This window comes from Aquila chrysaetos, chromosome 5 (genome assembly GCF_900496995.4).
Source record: "Aquila chrysaetos chrysaetos chromosome 5, bAquChr1.4, whole genome shotgun sequence".
Taxonomy (NCBI): Eukaryota; Metazoa; Chordata; class Aves; order Accipitriformes; family Accipitridae; genus Aquila; species Aquila chrysaetos.
This window is the reverse complement of record NC_044008.1, coordinates 61,721,494-61,742,197: the sequence shown is the minus strand read 5'-3', so window position 1 is coordinate 61,742,197 and position 20,704 is coordinate 61,721,494. Positions and strand designations below refer to the sequence as shown.

General features: G+C 66.9%; 4 protein-coding genes across 13 annotated transcripts in view; all 4 read left to right on the top strand.

The window, feature by feature from the left end:
- Positions 1-4,170, top strand: part of FURIN (furin, paired basic amino acid cleaving enzyme) — a 32,787-nt gene extending 28,617 nt beyond the window's left edge. Inside the window, exon 17 of the transcript XR_005932514.1 lies at positions 4,155-4,170. The gene's annotated coding sequence lies outside the window, so the exon portion shown is untranslated. The remainder of the gene's footprint in view (positions 1-4,154) is intronic.
- Positions 114-9,716, top strand: MAN2A2 (mannosidase alpha class 2A member 2). Of its 9 annotated transcripts, none has more exons than XM_030015767.1 (24): positions 114-225; positions 868-1,022; positions 1,221-1,475; positions 1,627-1,771; positions 1,891-2,062; positions 2,819-2,946; positions 3,100-3,273; positions 3,611-3,797; positions 3,879-4,056; positions 4,233-4,435; positions 4,775-4,957; positions 5,153-5,267; positions 5,480-5,547; positions 5,727-5,892; positions 6,200-6,436; positions 6,544-6,666; positions 6,766-6,880; positions 6,976-7,109; positions 7,225-7,366; positions 7,599-7,732; positions 8,076-8,153; positions 8,489-8,683; positions 8,794-8,907; positions 9,368-9,716. In XM_030015767.1, exons 2-24 carry the CDS (start codon positions 891-893, stop codon positions 9,518-9,520), a joined length of 3,531 nt encoding a protein of 1,176 aa, XP_029871627.1. In that variant the 5' UTR covers positions 114-225; positions 868-890; the 3' UTR covers positions 9,521-9,716. The 9 variants fall into 9 exon arrangements, with proteins under 9 accessions (XP_029871627.1, XP_029871629.1, XP_040979805.1 ...); XM_030015769.2 differs by lacking the exon at positions 114-225 and adding an exon at positions 388-515; XM_041123871.1 differs by lacking the exon at positions 114-225 and adding an exon at positions 407-601 and having other exon boundaries at positions 1,428-1,475.
- LOC115341297 (protein shisa-like-1) lies at positions 9,711-13,255 on the top strand. The gene is made up of 3 exons (XM_030014016.2): positions 9,711-11,829; positions 12,590-12,803; positions 13,021-13,255. The coding sequence occupies exons 1-3, from the start codon at positions 11,673-11,675 to the stop codon at positions 13,253-13,255; spliced, it is 606 nt and encodes a 201-aa protein (XP_029869876.2). The 5' UTR covers positions 9,711-11,672.
- A 107-nt stretch (positions 13,256-13,362) lies between these two features.
- Positions 13,363-20,697, top strand: UNC45A (unc-45 myosin chaperone A). Of its 2 annotated transcripts, XM_030015831.2 has the most exons (20): positions 13,363-13,532; positions 13,747-13,905; positions 14,556-14,592; positions 14,698-14,873; positions 14,982-15,074; positions 15,347-15,514; positions 15,791-15,959; positions 16,223-16,393; positions 16,524-16,695; positions 16,926-17,226; positions 17,409-17,503; positions 17,581-17,722; positions 17,916-18,056; positions 18,258-18,385; positions 18,594-18,660; positions 18,847-18,960; positions 19,324-19,439; positions 19,551-19,668; positions 19,757-19,912; positions 20,160-20,697. In XM_030015831.2, exons 1-20 carry the CDS (start codon positions 13,521-13,523, stop codon positions 20,418-20,420), a joined length of 2,796 nt encoding a protein of 931 aa, XP_029871691.1. In that variant the 5' UTR covers positions 13,363-13,520; the 3' UTR covers positions 20,421-20,697. The 2 variants fall into 2 exon arrangements, with proteins under 2 accessions (XP_029871691.1, XP_040979924.1); XM_041123990.1 differs by lacking the exon at positions 13,363-13,532 and having other exon boundaries at positions 13,792-13,905; positions 14,679-14,873.
- The last annotated feature ends 7 nt before the right edge of the window (positions 20,698-20,704 follow it).

Below are 20,704 nucleotides of genomic sequence, written 5' to 3'. Positions count from 1 at the left end.
GGGAGCTCGGGGGTCCCGGCCGGGCCGGGCCGGGTCGGGTCGGGCCCGCCCCGGTGGCCGCCCCGCTGCCCTGCCCGGCGGAGCCGCCTCCCGGCAGGGCCGGGGCCGGGCCCGGGGCCGGGCGGGCGGGGCGGCGGGCGGGGCCTGGCCCAGCCCGGCCGCGGCAGCCGGCGGGCCCGGGGCGGGCGATGTGAGGAGCCGGGACGGGCCGCGGAGCCGCCCAGGGTAAGAGCGGAGCGGCCGCGCCCCCGGAGCCGTCCCGCAGTGGGCGGCCCCGGCCCTCCCCGGCCTTCCCTGGCCCTCCCCGCCCCGGCCCGGGCCGCTCCCCTTCCCTCCCCGCGCCGCGCCGGGCCGTGGCGCAGAGGCCCCGGGCTGCCCGGCTCGGCGGGGCCGCCGCGGCCTGCCCCGGCCCCGGCCCCCCCCGCCCCAGCCCCGCGGCGGGCCGGGCCCGAGGCGCCCCTGGGCCCGTGCAGCTCCAGCCCGGGCTATAAATACCCGGCGCCGGATTAAGCGAAGTAGGACGCGGCGGGGGCGAGGAGGAGGATGGCGGGGGGGTCGCGGTGAGGGACGGCGGTGGGCAGGCGGTGGGCAGGTTGGGCAGGTAGGCAAGGGGTAGGCGCAGGGTATGGGGGCACCGGGCTGCGCTGCCCGACCCCAGGTCCCGCGGCAGGGCTCAGCCCGGGGCGAGGGCGCGGGGCAGGAGGCACCGTCCCCTCCTGTCCCGTCCTGCCCTGTCCCCCCCCGGGCCTGTCCCGTCCCGTGTCTCCCGGCGCCCCGTTCCGCTCCTCCCCTGTACCTGTCCCGTCCTCGGTCCCGGCCCTGTGGCTGGGCTGGCAGGAGCACTGGAACCGCTCTGTCCTGATGCAGGTCTGTCCCTGCGGCTCTCCGGGATGAAGCTGAAGAAGCAGGTGACAGTGTGTGGAGCTGCCATCTTCTGCGTGGCTGTCTTCTCCCTCTACTTGATGCTGGACCGGGTGCAGCACGACCCCACGCGCCACCAGAGCGGGGGCAACTTCCCCAGGGTGAGCGGCGGGGCCGTGGGGATGGCAGAGCGGGCAAGGGGGCCAGGGCCAGGCCTGCTCGGGGCCAGCCGGCACAGCCTGAGGCCTTTCGGTTGCCAGGGCCGGGGCTTGTTCCCTGCTGGTGTCAGTGCACGTGGGGGCCAGGACCCACCTGGCAAAGGGCACCGGAGGCTCTCACCGAGGCGTCTGTGTCCCCAGAGTCAGATCTCGGTGCTGCAGAACCGCATTGAGCAGCTGGAGCAGCTGCTGGAGGAGAACCACGAGATCATCAGCCACATAAAGGACTCAGTACTGGAGCTGACAGCCCATGCAGAGGGGCAGCCAGCGCTGCCCCACCACACACCCAATGGCTCCTGGGTGCTGCCCCCTGAGAGTCGCCCGAGCTTCCTCTCCGTCTCCCCACAGGACTGCCAGTTTGCCCTGGGGGGCAAGGGCCAGAGCCCAGACCTGCAGGTGAGGGGCCGGCATCTCGGCCCAGAGGCTCAGGGCCCATCTCTGCTAGTGCGAGGGGGTCCATTCCAGGGCATCCATGGGGTCCTGGCCCTACTCTGTTGGGGGTCTCTCAATCTGGTGTCGGCCCTGAGCCCTGTCTCCTACCTGGCAGATGCTGGCCGTGTACTCCCTGCTGCCCTTTGACAACCAGGATGGCGGCGTGTGGAAGCAGGGCTTTGATATCACCTATGAGCCTAATGAGTGGGACACTGAGCCCCTGCAGGTGTTTGTGGTCCCCCACTCCCACAACGACCCGGGTGAGCAGCAGGCGAAGGTGGGCAGGGGAGGGGAAGGGCTAGCCCAGCCACTGCTGCCCCACACCGCTGGCGGAGAAGGGCTGGGCCCCGCGCAGTGACCTCCCCACTTGCGCTGGCAGGCTGGATCAAGACCTTCGACAAGTACTACTATGACCAGACGCAGCACATCCTCAACAGCATGGTGCTAAAGATGCAGGAGGACCCGCGCCGGCGCTTCATCTGGTCCGAGATCTCCTTCTTTTCCAAGTGGTGGGACAACATCAGTGCCCAGAAGCGGGCTGCGGTGCGGAGGTAGGACTGCCTGGTGCGGGCCCTGCCTGGAGGCAGGGTGCTGTGGGAGTCGCCAGCTGTGAGCACAGAGTGTGTGAGGGAAGGGCCCTAGGGAGAAGGCAGCTGCCGTGGCTGCAGTGCAGCGGCTGTGGGCTTCACACTGCTCACTGTGGGGTGCCTTGCACTGCCAGCAACCTCTCGGTGCCACGAGATGTCAAAACCACAGCAGTGTGGAGTGAGAGCCAGGGTGCTGCCAGCACTGGGGGCCTGAGGGGCCGTGGGAGTCAGGTCTTGCCCTGCACTGCTCCCTGTGCTCACGGGGCTGGGGAACTCCCTCTCGTCGCTGTAACCCTGAACATGTGAGCACTGCCACAGAGCCTGAGCAGTGCCAGCGCCTTGCAAGGCCTAGGGTACTGTCAGGGGGGTGGGTAACCTGGAGAGCAGGATTGTTTGGTGGGAGAGGGCCCCCTTGTCAGCCCCCCTGCCCTGGGAGGGCTGGGAGTGGAGGGCAGAGGGAACATGGGCTGCAGGACACAGCGGAGGGCATTGGCCTGTGTGGGGATGGGCTCTGGCTGGGGCCTCGGCCAGTGTGGTGCTGTGGAGGGATGTCTGTCCGCATGGGGACGGGGTGAGCAGTGGGGCATGGCAGCCAGTGGTTGCAGAGGCTGCGGGTGGGACCCAGCTGGCTCCAAGGCAGGAGAAGGCTCTGCCATGGACACACAGCTCACCGCAGGGCTCTTCCCAGAGCTGATCACATCTTGTGTGTCCCCCTTGCAGGCTGGTTGGCAACGGGCAGCTGGAGATGGTGACAGGTGGCTGGGTAATGCCGGACGAGGCTAATTCCCACTACTTTGCCATGATCGACCAGCTGATCGAGGGGCACCAGTGGCTGGAGAAGAACATTGGTGAGAGCTGGGCGGGATGCCGGGCAGGAGGGGCAGAGTGCTGGATGGGGGGCTGCTTGATGCGCTGGCAGGCACCCACATCCCTGGCAGGAGCCTCCTCACAGGCGGTGCTGCTGGGCCCAGTGCGGGGCTGACAGGTCTCTGTGCCTCCAGGTGTGACGCCCCGGTCAGGCTGGGCTGTCGACCCCTTTGGGCACAGCTCCACCATGCCCTACCTGCTGAAGCGCTCCAACCTGACGGGCATGCTCATCCAGCGTGTGCACTACGCCATCAAGAAGCACTTTGCTGCCACCCAGAACCTGGAGTTCATGTGGAGACAGACATGGGGTAGGGGCTGCTGGGAGGTGACCAGAGGGGACCCTGCCGGGGCGGGTGGCAGCAGGGAACAGCTACCAAGCACTTTCCTGTGCGGATGGCAAGCTGAGCACCGGGCGCAATGTCTCTACCCTGCAGTGGTTTTGCCCTGAGGGACAGCCCCAGGGTGACTCCCCAACTGCCTCCAGGGGAGGCTGCTGTGCTCTCTGTGCTCCAAGTGGGTGAGCTTGTGTGCCAGGTCTGCTCTGCCCGAGCAGCCGTCTCCATGCCCATGTGCCCATGGGCTCCCCTGCTCAGGGATAGGCAAGGGAGAGCCATTGCTGATGCTCATCTGTCCTTGGTCCCACAGATCCGGATGCCAGCACCGACATCTTCTGCCACATGATGCCCTTCTACAGCTATGATGTGCCCCACACCTGTGGGCCAGACCCCAAGATCTGCTGCCAGTTTGACTTCAAGCGGCTGCCGGGTGGCCGGATCAACTGCCCATGGAAGGTGCCTCCCCGAGCCATCACTGATGCCAACGTGGCGGAGCGGTGAGTGCTGCAGGGGCAAGTGGCTCTGAGCCCCATGGCCCTGTCTGGGAGCCAGCCTCACTCCCTGTTCCGCCACGGCAGAGCCCAGCTGCTGCTGGACCAGTACCGCAAGAAGTCCAAGCTGTACCGCAGCAAGGTGCTGCTGGTGCCCCTGGGAGACGATTTCCGCTATGACAAGCCACAAGAGTGGGATGCCCAGTTCCTCAACTACCAGCGCATCTTTGACTTCCTCAACTCCCGACCCAACCTCCACGTCCAAGTATGTGCAGAGAGGTCCGGGGCAACGCAGGGGGCTGGGGTGAGCAGGGCCCCACAGACAGAGGTTGTGGGGAGGCCACTCACAGAGCCCAGTTGGAGGGTGGGCAGTGCTGGGAGGGCTGGTGGGAGCCATGGCATCTCGCCATTGCGCTCAGGGCTGCGCGTGCCATCCTGCAGGCGCAGTTTGGGACGCTCTCTGATTACTTTGACGCCCTGTACAAGAAGGTGGGCATTGTGCCGGGGATGAAGCCGCCCGGGTTCCCAGTGCTGAGTGGGGATTTCTTCTCCTATGCGGACCGGGAGGATCACTACTGGACAGGCTACTACACCTCCCGCCCTTTCTACAAGAGCCTGGACCGGGTGCTGGAGGCCCACCTCCGGTGAGGGGGAGTGGGCTGGGCCCCGGGGCAGGGGTTGTGGGGGGCGGGCACAGGCAAGGGTTGGCCGGGCAGCACCTGGGAGCCCTGGCAGTCCCCCGGTCTGTGCCCAGCTGCCAACGTGCTGGGGGTGGTCCAGGCACGGCCCAGGCAGTGCCAAACCCTCGCCCAGCCCCAGGGCAGCGCGTGCCCCCACCTGCCCTCCCTGAGGCCAGGCCCATGTGCATGGAGAGCGTGCGGACTGGGCTGGCTGCTCCCCCTCTGCCCTCTGTCCTGGCACTGCGGGGCCCGGAGCTTTGGGGCGCCAGGGCAGGGACCCTCGGTGACTCTGTCCCTGCGCAGGGGGGCAGAGATCCTGTACAGCCTGGCGCTCGCCCACGCCCGCCGCGCTGGCGCTGATGGCAGGTACCCGCTCTCTGACTACGCCCTGCTGAGCAATGCCCGTCGCAACCTGGGCCTCTTCCAGCACCACGATGCCATCACCGGCACCGCCAAGGAGGCTGTGGCGGTTGACTATGGAGTCCGGTGCGTGCGGGGGGCCGGGGTACAGCCCTGAGGGGCCTGTCTTGGATGGGGGCTCATGGGCACAGGGCTGGGAGCGTGGTTGGGCGTGGGGGGTCCTGTGGGGGCCCTCTCCTCGGGGGAGGTGAGGGATGTTGGGGGGGATGCTGAGAGAAGATGGGGGACAGTACTGGGTGGCTCACTCTGCCTATGCCCCAGGCTGCTCCACTCCCTCACGAACCTCAAGCGCGTCATCATCAATGCTGCGCATTACCTTGTGCTGGGGGACAAGGACACCTACCGCCATGACCCTGCTGCACCCTTCCTCAGCATGGTGAGCAGCACCCTGCCCCTTGGCTTCCCACACCCCAGCACACTGGGCCATGCTGGGGCAGCTATCCTCGTCCCCCCGGGGAGCACAGCCCTGCCTGCCCACTTAGTGCTGGGTGGGGGCCCAGGGAAAGGGTCCCAGCCTGTGCCTGTGTCCCTGGGCCAGGCTGGCAGGGGTGGTGGGCACACCCCAGCTCTGACCGCTTCTCTCCCCAGGATGACACGCGCCCCAACCAGGACTCCCTCCCAGAGAGAACAGTGGTCAAACTGGACGCCTCGCCCCGGTAGGGGCTGCCTGCCTTGCTCTTGGGGCTTGTGGGGCTGTAGGGGGGCAGTAAGGGGGGTACCTGGGACTCTGTGAAGCAGTGGGTGGGTGCATGGGACCCGTGGGTGGTGTGGGGCATGGGGCACCCGGGATGCCATGGGGCTGGGGTTGCCATCCCTGTGTGACCCCACCCCGCAGGTACCTGGTGGTGTTCAACCCGCTGGAGCAGGAGCGCCTGAGTGTTGTGCCGGTGCTGGTGGACTCCCCACACGTGCGTGTGCTCTCTGAGGAGGGGCAGCCACTGCCTTCCCAGCTCAGTGCGCACTGGGGCTCCGCCACTGACACGGTGCCTGACATCTACCAGGTATGGGGTGCCCCAGTGCCACTGCCCGCCCCCATCCTCAGCTTGCACAGCCCATGCGTGCCAGCCTCCTGCCCTCGCCCCATGGCCAGAACACCCTGTGAGCCCTTCTCTGTGGCAACAAGTGTTCCCACACCACAACACAAGCTCCCACTGCTTGTGAACCCCCAGGCCCACGTGCATGTCCCCCCTCAGCAGAAGCCCCAGAAGTGCCGAGCCGGGGTCTTTGCCCTGCTGACAGCCAGCAGATCCCCACGTGCTGGCTGCTCTCCTGCGGAGAGGCTGGCTCAGGTCTCCACGCTGCCCGCAGGTATCTGTCCTGGCCCGTCTGCCTGCGCTGGGGCTGCGTGTGCTGCAGCTGCATAAGTCCTTCAACAGCCACGGTGCACTGAAGTCTTCCGTGCGCCTGTACCTGCATGGCCGGGACTTGGCCGTGCGCAAGCAGGAGGCCGTACCAGTGCACGTCTTCCCGGCCACCGCTGAAGACTTCTGCCTGGAGAACCAGCACCTGCAGGCCTGCTTCTCGGGACGCTCAGGCTTGCTGCAGGCGAGTGCAGGGGTCTGATGGGTGGTGTGGGGGTCAAGGAGGGGAGGGGGACACAGCACTCCCTCATGCAAGTTGTGCTCACTGCTGTGCTGGCCCACACCCCGCAGAGCATCCGCCGAGCTGGGGAGGAGCGGGAGCAGAGGGTGAGCAGTGAGTTTCTCGTCTACGGCACCAGGACCTCCAAGGACAAAAGCGGAGCCTACCTCTTTCTGCCTGATGGCGAGGCCAAGGTACAGGCATCACCTCTGCGAGCCAGCTGGCAGCTGTGCCCACGGCCGTCTGACAGTCCTGCAGGCAGCAGCCTCAGCGCAGCCCTCCTTCCCCCATAGCCCTATGCCCCCAAGGACCCCCCAGTAGTGCGGGTGACAGAGGGACCCCTCTTCTCAGAGGTCGTCAGCTACTACCAGCATGTCCAGACTGTGGTGCGGCTTTACAACGTGCCAGGTGAGACAGTGCGAGGCTGTGCCGGGAAGGTCACTGGCCCAGGGGCGCTGGGCAATGCTGCCCGTGGGGCCCAGCCCCTCACTGCCTGCCCACAGGGGTGGAGGGCCTGTCCCTGGACGTGTCTTGCCTGGTGGACATCCGTGACCACATCAACAAGGAGCTGGCCCTGCGCTTCAGCACTGACATCGAGAGCGATGACACCTTCTTCACGGACCTCAATGGCTTCCAGGTATCTGACAGCTTGGGGAGGGACAGCAGCTGCCTGCAGGGGGGACGGTGCCCTGCCACCTGGCACTGGCCACCGCGGGAGCCACCTCCAGCTGCTGACCTCTTTCCCTCGGCAGATCCAGCCCCGCAGGTACCAGCGGAAGCTGCCACTGCAGGCCAACTTTTACCCCATGCCCGCCATGGCCTACATTCAGGACATGCAGAGCCGCCTGACGCTGCACACAGCCCAGGCCCTGGGGGTTTCCAGCCTCAGCAGTGGTGAGCTCGGGCTGCGGGGCCGTGCCTCGGGGGGCCTGCTGCAGAACCGGGGCTGCCCTTGGCATGGGATGCTGGGGAGGAGGGTGCTGCGGGCTGGGCACAGGGTGCCCTGGTCCTGCTGTCTCTGGGGGCTCCCCGGCTGCCCCCAGTCCTGTGGGAGCATTTCCATCTGTGGCAGCAGAGGTGGCTGGCTCCTGTTAAAGCCCAGGGCACTGGGACCCGCTCTCTGCAGGTCAGCTGGAGGTGATCCTGGACCGGCGCCTCATGCAGGATGACAACCGGGGCCTGGGCCAAGGGCTAAAGGACAACAAGCGCACCTGCAACCGGTTCCGCCTCCTCCTGGAGCACCGTGCCACTGCCAACAAGGTGCATGGGCTGTGAGGCCGCAGGACGGGGGTTGGGTGCAGTGCCGCTCGCCCAGAGAGCCCAGCCCTGCCTTGGGATGGAGCAGGGTGGAGGTGTCTGCAGAAAGCCACGCGTGAGACTGGATGCAGGGTCTCCTCCCCTCCTGGCCCATGGCCACCCGGCCATCATCTTGGCACTGCACAGGGTCGTGCCGTGCCTGGAACACAGGGGTATGGGGAGGGTGGGACCATGGAGCGGGGTTTGTCCCGCAGATGGGGTGCAGAGCCACACTGCCCTCGTAATTGCCGTGTTTTTGTCCTGTCCCCTTGCTGCTCTCTATGCATGCGCCATGTCACTCATTCAGAGCTCCAGCTTCTTTTCCAAACTGGCCTCCGTGTTTAAAGCCTTGGGCTTCCCCGGCGCCAGGACTGGCAGCCCAGAGGTAACAGCCGGCCTGGCCCCACTGTCTCTCCCTGTCTCGTGCACTAGCTGCTAGCAACTAGCCTAGCCAGGCCCTGTAGCAGGCCCATAGTCTGACCATCGGCTAGCTGGGGTCCGTGCAGGCTGCCCATCCAGCAGCTGCCCTCCTTGTTTGGGTGCTGGGGAGGGGGTCAAGCCTGGGTGGGTGCAGCTCTGAGTGCCCTATGCTGGCACGTGCCTGTTCTCTGGGCACTGCTAGAGAGGCTGCAAGGAGCGGGATGTCCCATGGGCCCTGTCCAGGCTCTGCCTGACCCTGCTGCTCCCCTGGCCTGCGCTGACCCGTGTGATCTTTGGCAGGTGCAGGATGGCCGCCCGATCAGCTTCCCCTCCCTGCTGAGCCACATCACCTCCATGCACCTGAATGCTGAGGCCCTGGTCATGCCCGTGGCCCAGGAGAAGCCGGCCCCACCAGCCCTGCGCTCCTTCATGCCCCTTTCCACCACCCTCCCCTGCGACTTTCACATCCTTAACCTGCGGATGCTGCAGGCAGAGGTGAGCTGTGCCCCGCAAGTGAGGCGGGCATGGCTTGGGCAGGACTCTTGGGGGGGGGGGGTCTCGCACCCGCTGTCCCCAGCATTGCACCTCACACCCTGGTTCCCTGGCAGGATGACTCGCTACCCTCAGCTGAGGCAGCCCTGATCCTGCACCGCAAAGGCTTTGACTGCAGCCTGGAGGCCAAGAACCTGGGGTTTAACTGCACCACCAGCCAGGGAAAGGTAAGACCAGGCTGCCACCTCCACGTACTGCTGGGTCAGAGCTAGACTGGGGCCCCCGGCACGTCTGGTGCCAGGCCTGCCTCCTGCATCCTGTGCTCATGCCAAGCCAGGACGGAGGCTGGAGGTGGCCCCAGCTTGCCCAGCACCAGCGTCCCAGAACCTGTGGCTGGTCAAGAATCCCATGGTGCAGCCGTGTTCTGTGCCTTGCCCAGGCAAAGCTGGAGGATGTTGGTTTCTCACAAAGTGGGTCTGGAGCCTTCCATGAGCCCTGCATCCCCCAGTGAGGAAGGGCAGAGCCTGGGCTGGGCTGGGTCAGTGTGGTGCCCTGGGTGCTATGGGAGGCCTGTGACCTGGCTGCTGGCACAGTGCGTGTGGGGCTGCCCTGTGCACGGTGCTGTGCTGCCAGGCACCACATGCCACTCATCCGGGCCACCCACCCTTCTCCCTCCTCTCTCCCTAGCTGGCCCTGGGCAGCCTGTTCCAGGGGCTAGAGCTGGGCTCCCTGCAGCCCACTTCACTGACTTTGATGTACCCGCTGGGCACAACCTCCAACAGCACCAACATCCGCCTGGACCCCATGGAAATTGCCACTTTCCGCATCCGCCTGGGGTAGCGTCTCCTGGAGCGGGAGAGAAGCAGACTGGCTGGGCAGCGTGGGAGCGGCTGCGTAGCCCAGCAGCACCAGCATGGCCCGGGAGAGGCTGGGCCAGGAGGCCCGTGGCAGGCAGGCGGGTGCTGGGCAGGAGGTGCCGGACTTGCAAAGGCTGCTGCCTTCTAATTTATTAGTCCTGTGTTCTCGGATAGATTTCAGAAGCGAACTGCTGTGGCAGGGCTGTGCAGAGGCTGCCGGATGCTGCCTGGGCATAGAGGCCACAGGCTGGGCACTGCTCCGAGCAGAGCACAGCTGGCAGGGGCAGCGGGCCAGGTTCTGCCACTGCTGGCAGGATGGGCACAGCTGCCCTGCATTCGCACGGCTGCCCAGGAGGGTGCCCACCCCGGCATCTTGGGGCAGAGGCCCATGCTGGCGCCTGGGCTCCCCCTAACCCACGGGACAGCATGGGGGCTGCCAGGAGCCTGGCGGGGTTGGGGCAGCTGGCCGGGGAGGTGCTGTGGACTGGAGACTGAGCTCGCCTGGAGCTTGTAGGAAACATGAGGCTGTTTCCAAGGGCCCTGCTCTGTGTCTGGTTTGTGGTTCTCGCACTGGTTGCATGGGGAAGTGGGGAGACGGGGCAGCACCCCAAGGCAGCGGGGAGGCAGGCTCGGAGCTGTGGCCAGGGCCAGTCTGGGTGTGCTGGGCAGGCTGCAGGGGCTGTGCCGCGCTCTGCCCCATAGGGTCCCTGCCCCACCGGTGCTCCAGGGACTGAGCCAGGCATGGGGCCCCAGGACACCTGTGAGAGGCCGGTGGCACGGCCAGGCCCAACCATGCTTGGGGGCAGGCAGCGCCTGGTGCTGGCAGGAGCAAGGGGGACTGGGTGCAGACCGAAGCTAGGCAGCTCCCTGTGCAGGCAGCAACATCCAAGTTAAGCATGGGAATGGTGTCTCCCAAATTCAGTGCCTTTAGCCCCCTTCCGGTGTGAGCCTGGCAGCCTGGTCTCCACTGGGGCTGCCGGCGGCTGAGGGGGCAGGTGCTGACAGTCACTGGGGACCTCCTGGCACCCCAGGAAGGAGGCCTGGCCTAGGAGGGAGGGGATGGGGGTACATCGTCTGCTGCAGCACCTGCACGTGCACCCCTGAGCTGCTGGGGTGAGCGCCTGGCACAGCAGTCTCCTGGGGCTGGGGGGTGCTGGCTGCTCTCAGGGCTGAAATGCTGGCAGCTGCTGGGGGAGCCAGACCCTCATCCTGTGCACAGGGCTGTGGGGCACTGCCCTGGGGCACTGCTGGCCGTGCTAGGCTGGCCAGAGCTGAGACAGAGGGTGCTCTGGCATCTGAGGAGCCTAGGCAACCTGTCTGCTGTGTGCCCCAGGGGCTGGGGGAAACCATGTCCCCAGGAGCATCCTCCCGGTTGCTGTGGGGACCGCAGGGGCTGCAGAGCTTCCCTGTCGCCCTCGGGGCTAATTACTGTGAAGGAGTGCCAGCAGCCAGGGCCATGGCCACCTGTGGGGAGGGCTGGGTGAGGAGATAGTGCGAGTTGAGCTCTGTCTTTGTTTCCTGCACAGCCTCCAGCACAGCCCATATCCCACAGGCTCAGCCATGACCCCGAGAACGGGCAGAGTGCATAGAGCCAGCATGGACCGGCCCCAGCAGCTTGGCCCCTCGCACTGCCCCAGGGACGGCCTGGCATGGGGCAGCGCAGCAGGGCAGGACCCCAGGCCTGGTGCATGGCTGGGGATGTGAGCACGCTGTGCCGGTGAGCAGGGGACCACGGCCCCGCGCTGGCACTGTGTGCCACCAGTGGCTCTGGCGGAGGCCAGCTAATGGCATAGCTGGCAGGGGGCCAGGCTACTGGCACAGGGCCCGCTGCCCGCTGGGGCTGGGCTGCCAAGGGGCTGCGGCACAGCCTGCCTGCCCACAGCCCCGGGGCCCGGTGCTCACCCCAGCCTGGCCTGTGGCCCTCGCCCGCGACACCGGGGTCACCAGATGGGCTGAGGTGCCCAACCAGGGCCCATGGACTGGCAGCTGATGCCCCACTGCGGGGTGGGGAAGGCGCCTCCCGTCCTGCACTTGGCCCCCGAGAAGCTCATTAGCGATGCTCCCCGCCTCCCGCCCTGGTCCCTGCGGAGCGGGCAGCGAGTGCAGGAGGCTCTAATGGCTCCAAGCGGCTCTTGATGGGCCGTGATGGAGGCGGGAGCAGGAGGGGCTGTGGTTTCTGCCTCTGCCGGAGCCAGAGCTGCCACTGCCCAGGGTCGGCCGGGAAGATGCTGGGTAGGCTCCTACTCTGGCTGCTCCTCGCCACGGCTCTGTGCCCTGGCCTCCTCGGGACAGGTACAGCCCCGTTCTCGCTCCTCCTGCTCCCTGAATGTGTCCTCCGTGTCCCTGCTGGGGCCTTGTCCCTTGTGGACTGCTCCCCAATGGCCCCTGAAAGAGGCTGGGGGGTCTGTGCTGGGAGGCGGTGGTCCGCGCTGGGGATAGGGACCCAGGTGTGGTGGTGCCTGGGCTGGTCCCACTGCAGAATGTCTGTGGGGTGAGAAGTGCTGTCCCTGTGTGGTGGTGGGGAACAGGGAGGGCGTTCAGCAGGGGGAAATCAGGGCTGGCCTGGGGGCTTTCCCCTCCCCTCTGCCACCATCATGCTCCTCGCCCACGTTTGCCCTTGCCAGGGTGATGGGGTGCGCCGGAGGTCACAGCACACATGGGGTCCAGGGCCGCCAGCAGGCAGTGATGGGTGGGTCTGTGCTCAGCCGGTGCTGCCCGTTGGCCTGGAGCCCAGCCACGACCGGAGCCCACTCTAAGGCCCGAGCCGGGGCTCCTGTGCTGTGGCGGTGAGGCCCCACGGGGCCGTGGTGCTTCCAGCCCAGCCCGGCCCATTGCTGCTGGGGCTGGGGAAGGCTCCGCTCTGCAGGGTCCCTGCAAGGGCCACCTCACTGGAGCTGGCAGCCCATCCCAGCGGCATCGCACCAGCTGCCAGCACACCGACTCGCCTCGATGCAAGGGCAAAGCCCAGCCAGCGCCCCACTCATGGGCTCTGCGGCACCCTACAACGGGGGCTGAGCCCTGGCGCTCGCCAAACGCCCGCTCCTTGCCCCAGTGTCGGTGCAGAATCTGCACCTCTGCGAGGGCTACGCGAGCCCCGACGGCCGCTACCACCCCGGCTTCTACTGCCCGCGGCTGACCGACCCAGCCGGCCACCGCTACTGCTGCCGCGCCAGCCCGCGCGCCCTCAAGTCCTGCTGCTCCCAGCTGGCCCTGGAGGCCCTCACCGGGGTGAACCTCTCCAGCCTGGCCAGTCCGGGCCTTCTCCGGTGAGTGGGTGGCAGCCTGGCCGTGGCGCTCGGGGCCACGGTGCCTGGGAGGTGCTCAGGGGCGGCAGGGGCTCCGGGCTCCCGGCACGGCCCCGGGGGCTGGCGTGGTGTCACCCCAGGGCCCAAAACTGGCCCTGGCCGGGCCCTCCCTGGCGCAGGGGTGCCGGTGGGAGGCTGTGGCCACTCCCTCCTGAGGTGCCCCCCCCCCCCCCCGCAGGAACCCGCTGGCCCTGCCCTTTGTGGGGCTCTACGGGCTCCTCGTCCTCCTCCTCATGGCTGTTGACCTCTTGCACTTCTACCGGACCCGCCGCTGCCGCCTCGGCCGCCTCCTGCCCCGCGCCTGCCGCCCGCCTTGCAGACCCCCGGGGAGGCGCCAGCCCCGCTCCCGGCCGCCCTGCGGCCCCCGCGCCCCCGGGGGGCTCTCGCCGCCGCCCCCCGGCCGGGCCTGCTGAGGGGGGGCCGCGGGCAGGGCGGGGGGGGGGTCCGGGGGGTGGGGGGTGCGAGGGGGGGCTGGGCCGGGTCTCCCTGCCTGGGGGTGCAGCGGGGCACGGGGGGGGCGGGCACACACGCACACGAGGTCGCACGTGGCCGGTGCCGGCACCGCCGGGCCGCGGGGCGGCGCTGGAGGCTCCCGCCCCGCTCACGTGACGCGGGCGGTGGCGTCCAGGTTCCCCGGGCGATCGCCGGTGACGTCGCGGGCGCGGCCAGAGAGGCGCGATGGAGGAGGTGGTGAGTGAGCGCCGGGCGGGCCGGGCCTGGGCCTGGCCCTGGCCCTGGCCCTGGCCCTGGCGTGACGGGGGGCCGGTGCTCAGGGCGGCCGGGGGCGGCGGGGCCCCTGTCCCGGGGCCCATCCCCGGGGCGGCCGCTTGGGGGGGTCGGGTCAGGGCCGTGCCCAGGTCCCACCCCCCCCGGCACACGTGTCCCAGCCGGTGCCCGTCGGCAGGTGACGGCGGGGCAGCTGCGGGAGCGGGGCAACGCGCTCTTCCAGGCGGGGGACCACGCCGCGGCCCTCGCCGCCTACACGCAGGCACTGAGCCTCTGCGACGGCGAACCGGAGCGAGCCGTGCTGCACCGCAACCGGGCCGCCTGCTACCTGAAGCTGGTGAGAACGGGGCGGGTGTCTCACCGCGGGGTTCATGCGGGAACCTGCTCGGCTGCCCCGGCCTGCTGGGGCTGTGCTGCTGGCGGCTGCCCCGGCCCATCCGCCTTCGCCGGCTGCGCTGGGAGGCCCTGTCCGTCCCCGGGCAGGGCGCAGTCGGTGCCATGTTTCCTCCGTGCACCTTTTCTCCTGTCCCTGCCCGCTGTCCCGTGCTGCCTCACCTCTTGGGTGGACTGTCGGGGCCAGGGCAGGGCACTCCCATCCCTGCCTGGGCTGTGTGTATGCGCTGGGGCTGTTCCCCAGGCAGTCACAGCGTCTCTGATCTCCCACCGTGGAACTGTTTCTGAGGCAAGGGGGAACACAAGGAACTTCAGGGGCTCAAGTAGACCGGGAGCACTTAAAAAGCATCGGGGACCCTAGGGCTCCTCAGGGACTCCACAAGGGTTGCGTTTTGGGAAGGACAAGATGTCGTCTGGGCTGGCTCACTGTCCTCAGTGATGCTGTTCTCATCCTCAAACCGCACAGTCCTTTTTCCTGCTCTCCTTTCTAAAGCAGCAGGTGCTGCCTCTGCCTGCAGCAGGCTGGGCTGAGCGAGGCCTGCATGGGCAGTGCATCAGGTGTTTCCCCCTTGCTGCCTCTCTCTCTCTCTGCAGGAGGACTACGCCAAGGCAGAGGCTGATGCATCTAAAGGTACTGTCGGTGGTGGCTGGCAGGGGACTGGCCTCTGTGCACTGCCCATCCGGGCAGACCAGAGCAGTCAAGGGGCTTTGCGATAGATCCCCTGCTTGTCCGCAGCCATTGAAGCCGATGGCCGGGACATGAAGGCGCTGTTCCGCCGGAGCCAGGCGCTGCAGAAGCTGGGCCGCCTGGACCAGGCTGTCAGCGACCTGCAGCGGTGCGTGAGCCTGGAGCCCAAGAACAAGGCCTTCCAGGAGGCCCTGCGCGCCCTGGGGAGCAGCATGCATGAGAAGGTGAGCGGGGAGGCAGCGTGGGGGCTGGGGGCTGCTGTGGCTCCCCTGTGCATGTGGTGGACTGAGGAAAGTGGTAAGGGCGGAGCCACTCTTTCTGCTCTCTCTCAGATGAAGACCATGTCCTGCACGGACTCGAAGGTGGCGCAGATGTTCCAGATCTTGCTGGATCCTGAAGAAAAGGATGCGGACAAGAAGCAAAAGGTCTGAACTTGGGAGAGGAGGGCAACGTGGCTTGGTTGGAAGGCAAGGAGGGGAGGAACGGTATTCCCAGGTCAGCACCGCTGGCTTGAACGGTGCTGCCCAGCGGAGGCCGGGCCTCCTGCCAGCAGAACGTGCTTCCTGGAGATCGGGGGTGGAAGGCAGGTGCCTGTAGCCATGCTGGCTGCCCAGCCGGCTCCTGCTGGGGGGTTCCCTGTGAACGGTGGGCTGCGTTCTGGCAGGCAGGTGACCCAGACGAGACTCTCCTTTCCCAGGCTGCACAGAACCTGATTGTGCTGGCACGAGAGGAGGCCGGAGCAGAGAAAATCTTCCAAAGCGATGGTGTGCGGCTGCTGACGCAGCTGCTCGACACGGTTAAGGCTGACCTGATGCTGGCGGCCCTGCGCACCCTGGTGGGGCTGTGCTCTGGGCACCGCTCCCGGGTAGGTCCCGCCGTAGCCCAGCTCTCGTGTGTGACAGGGCCTGGCCCAGGGGAAATCAATGCTGGGGAGGCTGCGAAGCGTGTCAGGCAGGGGAGTGTTGCTGGCTTCTGCCTGCGGCTGGCTGCAGCCCCACTGAGCAGAGAAGTTCTGAGCTGTCACCTGCCAGGCCTAAGTTTGTGAGAGCCTTGTTGTGACAGGGAACCATCCCGATAAGGTGCTGGGAAGCACCAAGGCTTCCCCAACGTCTCCAGCAGACAGTTGTGCTTGTACCTGCAGACCATGGCCATCCTGGCAGAGCTGGGGGCCCCTCGTCTCTCAGCGGTGCTGGGTGTGGAGCACGAGCAGGTTTCCCTGGCTGCCTGCAACCTTCTGCATGTGATGTTCGATTCCCTGAAGGAAGGGCTGCAGAAGGACTTCCGTGGCAAGGAGGATGCGGTGGTGCTGGGTGAGTGCCTGCCACCCTGGCTGGCTGGCGTGGGGTGGGGAGAGCACTCCGGGGAGGCGCTGAGCTGCAGCGGGTTCGTCTCCTGCTGCCCGCCTTTGTCACTGCTCCCTGCCACGGAGCCAGGGCTCTGGTCCAGGGCTAATATGAGATTGAGCTGGGAGGCAGGAGCCCCTTGTCATGGCAGCAGCTCCTGCCAGCCTTACCACGGCAAGGTTGAGGCTGTGCCCAGGGTGCTGACTCCTGGGCACTGTCTCTTCTGGAAGATTCTTCCAAGGACCTGAAACTGTTGATCAAGCACCTCCTGGAGCTGCTAGCGCTGGAAGGGGCTTCTGCGCATGGCCGTGACAACGCCCTCAACCTGCTCATCAAGGTGGTGCCCAGGAAGTCACCGAAGGAGACCAACAACAGCCTGAGCCTCTGGGTGATCGACCAGGGTGAGCAGAACAGCCTGCAGCATCCCGCTGGGGCATCGTGCCTCTCTGCCTCAGGGTGCTGTGTGCCTCGGTTCCACCTGCGCACCCCGTTTTGCTCTTCACCGGGTGTTTGATCTCCATGTTCTCCTAGGCCTGAAGAAGATCCTGGAGGTGGGAAGTACAGTGTGCGGCACCCCGGGCAGCCTGCCCGTGACGGAGAACAGCCGGATGAGTGCCTCGGTTCTGCTGAGCAAGCTTTATGATGACCTGAAATGCGATGCCGAGAGGGAAAACTTCCACCACTTGTGCGAGGACTACGTGAGGTGACCCAAGGCGTCCATGGGGGCAGAGCGGGGGTTCAGTCTCGTACAGCCAGGAGCCTTCTGGGGAAGTAGCAGCCCCCCTATCCCCAGACCTTTTCATTCTTAGTGATAACAGCAGATTGCAGACCCACCAGAGACCCGCTGTGCTGGGCTTCAGCGGAGGGGGCTGTGTGTGGCTGAAGGCTGTGGGTGGGCTCAGCCTTATCCTTCCTGGTGGTCTTCCCCTGCAGGAGCTGGTTTGAGGGGCACGAGCTGGCTGGGAAGCTGCGGGCCATCCAGACGGTGTCGTGCCTGCTGCAGGGCCCCTCGGATGCTGGGAACAGGGTGCTGGAGCTGGAGGGGATCATGGACAGCGTGCTGTCCCTCTGTGCCTCCGTCTGCGAGGCCCACCAGCTGGTAGCGGTGGAGGCGCTGATCCACGCTGCCGACAAAGCTAAGCGTGCCTCCTTCATCACCGCCAACGGTGTCAGCCTGCTCAAGGAGATCTACAAGCACAGCGAGAGAGACAGCATCCGCATCCGGGCGCTGGTGGTGAGCGCACCGGGAGCATGGTGGGATGGGAGGAGCAGCAGCTGTGCTGAGCCCTTGGGTGGTGCTGGGCGGGCTGTGGCTGCAGGGCTTGCAGCGCTGTCCCCTCCCTGCTGGGGGTCTCTCAGAGGCACCTTGGGGTGACCATGGCCATTCCTGCTCTGACGCCCTGCTCCTGACTGCAGGGACTCTGCAAGCTGGGGTCTGCCGGAGGCACCGACTTCAGCATGAAGCAGTTTGCTGAGGGCTCCACAATGAAATTGGCCAAGCAGTGCCGCAAGTGAGTGCTGCCAGCTGTGGGGCACAGGGGAGCTGCAGGGTGCCCCACAGCCTGGGCTCACGGGGCCCCTCTCCCAGGTGGCTCTGCAATGAGATGATCGATGCGGGCACACGGCGCTGGGCAGTGGAGGGCCTGGCCTACCTCACCTTCGATGCGGATGTCAAGGAGGAGTTTGTGGAGGACAAAGCAGCGATGCAGGCCATGTTTCACCTGGCCAAGGTGTGTGCTGAGCGCCGTGGTGGCGGACCTGGGTGGTGGGCACCATGGCACTGTGGAAATGTGCCGGAGGGGGTTGTGGGGCTCACGCTGTGGGGCTGGGGTGTGTGCAAGGGGCCCAGTGGTGCTGGGTGGGTTTGAGCTCTGGCCTGTTCTCTCCATCGTGTGTGTGATGGGTGCCCTGTTATTGCTGCAGTCAGAGGACAGGAGCGTGCTCTACGCCGTTGCCTCCACGTTAGTGAACTGCACCAACAGCTACGACCATGAGGAGCCAGACCCCCAGATGCTGGAGCTGGCCAAGTATGCCAAGCAGCACATTCCAGAGCAGCACCCCAAGGTAAGCAGGGCACAGCTGTTCTCAGGAGCTGCTAGGAGCCCTGGCCCCAGAGGAGAGCGCATGGGTGGGCAGAGCCTTGGGTCCCGAGTGGGGACAGGGCGTCCTTGGGGCCGTCGGGGTGAGGTCAGAGACCTCGCAGCGGATGGCAGCAGGTGGCAGGCTGGTGGCACTGAGCCAAGCGGTGACCTGCCTCTGGGACAGGACAAGCCGGACTTTGTGAAGCGCCGGGTGCGGAAGCTGCTGACGGCTGGTGTGGTGTCAGCTCTGGCCTGCATGGTGAAGAGCGAGAACCCGGCACTCACCAACTCCTGCCGGGAGCTGATCTCCAGGTATGGGTGTGCTGGGGGGGTGGCAGGGAGGGAGCCGGGTTCTGAGGCTGCCGGTGCGCTTACGTGCCTGTGGTGAATGCAAGCTCCCAAGAGCAGAAAGGGGGTGTCTGGGACTCTGGCATAGCCTGTGCCCACTGTGGGTGTCTGGGTGCTGCTGGGACCCACTGCAGTATGTCCCTGACTCCAGCTGCTCCTGCTTTGTCCCTAGAGTGTTCTTGGCGCTGGTAGAGGAGGCAGAGGACCGGGGCGGTGTGGTTGCGCAGGGAGGAGGCAAGGTGAGGGTACAGGCCCTGCTGTGCTGCTGGCCTGCGCCACATAGCAGGCTCTGGGGAGGGCTGGGGCTCTGCAGGGGTGGCTCTTGTTTGGCAAGGACCGCACTGGCTCCCTCGTACAGGAGACTTGAGGAAGCTGAGGCTGCTGTGACCTGGCTGCAGGACTGGCTGCTGTGTCTCTGCATGCAGGCTCTCATCCCACTGTCCCTGGAGGGCACCGAGGTGGGGCAGACCAAGGCAGCTCAGGCCCTGGCGAAGATCACCATCACCTCCAACCCAGAGATGGCGTTCCCTGGAGAGCGGGTGGGTGTCACTGCTGTGGGCTGGGGGTCTGCCAAGCAGGGCCCCTGCAGTCGGGGCTGCACAGGGGCTCGCATGGGAGCAGCAGCAGGGATGGGGCTGTGGCTGGGGCTGAAGGCCACAGGGCTGGTGAGCCAAGGTGGGATCTGCGCTGCAGGAACTGCCAGCATGGGTTTCCCCTTCCCTGGGGTGTGGGAGGTGGCAGGACCCCTGGTGTTCTCCACAAAGGCCCAATGGCTGAGGCCTGACCGTGGGACCAGTTCTGCCTTTAGTCTGGGCTCAGGGCTCCCTGTGCCCCCTTCTCCACAGGGTGCAGAGTCCCTGCCCCTCGCTCGGGGTTTGAGCCCTGCACTGCCATCTCCACAGATCTACGAGGTGGTCCGACCCCTGGTAAGCCTTCTGCACCTTCAGCGCACAGGCCTGGAGAACTTTGAGGGGCTGATGGCGTTAACCAACCTGGCTGGCATCAGCGAGAGGCTGCGGTAGGGGCGGTGGGGCCAGCACGGAGCTGGACCGGGTGGGGGGAGAGAGGGGGCTCTGGCCTGGAGGTGTGCTGCCCTGGGCAGGGAGTGCTCACGCACACCCCACCGCAGGCAGAAGATCCTGAAGGAGAAGGCTGTGCCCATGATCGAGGGGTACATGTTTGAGGAGCACGAGCTGATCCGGCTGGCTGCGACGGAGTGCATGTGCAATATGGCCATGAGCAAGGAGGTGAGGGCTGAGCTGGGGTGGGCTGGGTGTCTGCACTGGGCTCCCAGCCCCCCAGAGTCCCCCTGCCCCTCCTCCTCTTCCTCTGCAGGTGCAGGAGCTGTTTCTGGCCGAGGACAGTGACCGGCTGAAGCTGATGGTCCTGTACAGTGGGGAGGAGGATGAGAAGCTGCGGCGGGCAGCCTCAGGGACCCTGGCCATGCTGACCGCCCTGCACCCCGCCATCTGCAAGCGGATCCCCCAGGTGGTGAGTGCCTGGCAGTGGGGTGGGGGCACCCGGCACCCCCTGGGACAGCACCCAGTGTCCCATATTCCCTCCCACTCCTGTCCTGGAGCTGTGTCCCGGTGCTGGCCCTGGGAGATGGGGCAACCTATCCTGACCTCAGGCTGATTCTGAGCCAGGGCTGGGGGTGTTGGGGGCCAGCAGGGCTGCGGGGAGCTGGCCCCCCCTCCTGCGGGGGGCAGTGCTGAGCATGGCCCCGCTCCCCCCGCAGACGGTGCACTGGCTGGAGATCCTGCAGGCCCTGCTGCTGAGCCCCAGCACGGAGCTGCAGCACCGCGGGGCCGTGGTGGTGATGAACATGATGGCGGCCGAGCGGGAGGTGGCGGAGCAGCTCATGGCCAGCGAGATGCTGGAGATCCTCTCGGTGCTCGCCAAGGACAAGGACAAGCCGCGAGTGGCCCAGGCGGCCAAGGAGAGCCTGGCGCAGGCGGTGGCTTATGGCCTCATCAAGCCCAACCCCGGCCAGGAGTGAGGGCCTGGCGGGGGGCTGCCCGCACACGCTGCTCCGGGCTGGTGCTCGCTCACTGCCCCGGTGGGGGGGCTGCCCAGGGGGGGTCCCGGCTGCCCGCTGGGGCTGGCACACTGCTTCCCCGGGGCCGCGGCTGCGCCCGCCCGGTGCCCCCGGGGCGAGGGGGAGGACGGGGCTCGCCGCTGCCTCTGCCACCGTCTGCCTTAACCGGGGGTGCCGGGGCCCTGCACGGCGGCGGGCCCGCCCGGTGACACCGCACTAAAGCTGCTCTTGGACCACGGCCCGGT

What these genes read in the sequence shown, in the direction of transcription:
- MAN2A2 (XM_030015767.1), top strand. Translation starts at nt 891, where the DNA reads ATGAAGCTGAAGAAGCAGGTGACAGTGTGTGGAGCTGCCATCTTCTGC. An exon ending in GCGGTTGACTATGGAGTCCG is followed by an intron (nt 4,958 to 5,152) that starts GTGCGTGCGGGG and finishes CCTATGCCCCAG; the next exon opens with GCTGCTCCACTCCCTCACGA. An exon ending in CTGCACCCTTCCTCAGCATG is followed by an intron (nt 5,268 to 5,479) that starts GTGAGCAGCACC and finishes TTCTCTCCCCAG; the next exon opens with GATGACACGCGCCCCAACCA.
- UNC45A (XM_030015831.2), top strand. An exon ending in CCATGTTTCACCTGGCCAAG is followed by an intron (nt 17,723 to 17,915) that starts GTGTGTGCTGAG and finishes TTATTGCTGCAG; the next exon opens with TCAGAGGACAGGAGCGTGCT. An exon ending in TGGCGTTCCCTGGAGAGCGG is followed by an intron (nt 18,961 to 19,323) that starts GTGGGTGTCACT and finishes CCATCTCCACAG; the next exon opens with ATCTACGAGGTGGTCCGACC.
- LOC115341297 (XM_030014016.2), top strand. Translation starts at nt 11,673, where the DNA reads ATGGGCCGTGATGGAGGCGGGAGCAGGAGGGGCTGTGGTTTCTGCCTC. An exon ending in CCCTGGCCTCCTCGGGACAG is followed by an intron (nt 11,830 to 12,589) that starts GTACAGCCCCGT and finishes TCCTTGCCCCAG; the next exon opens with TGTCGGTGCAGAATCTGCAC. An exon ending in GCCAGTCCGGGCCTTCTCCG is followed by an intron (nt 12,804 to 13,020) that starts GTGAGTGGGTGG and finishes CCCCCCCCGCAG; the next exon opens with GAACCCGCTGGCCCTGCCCT.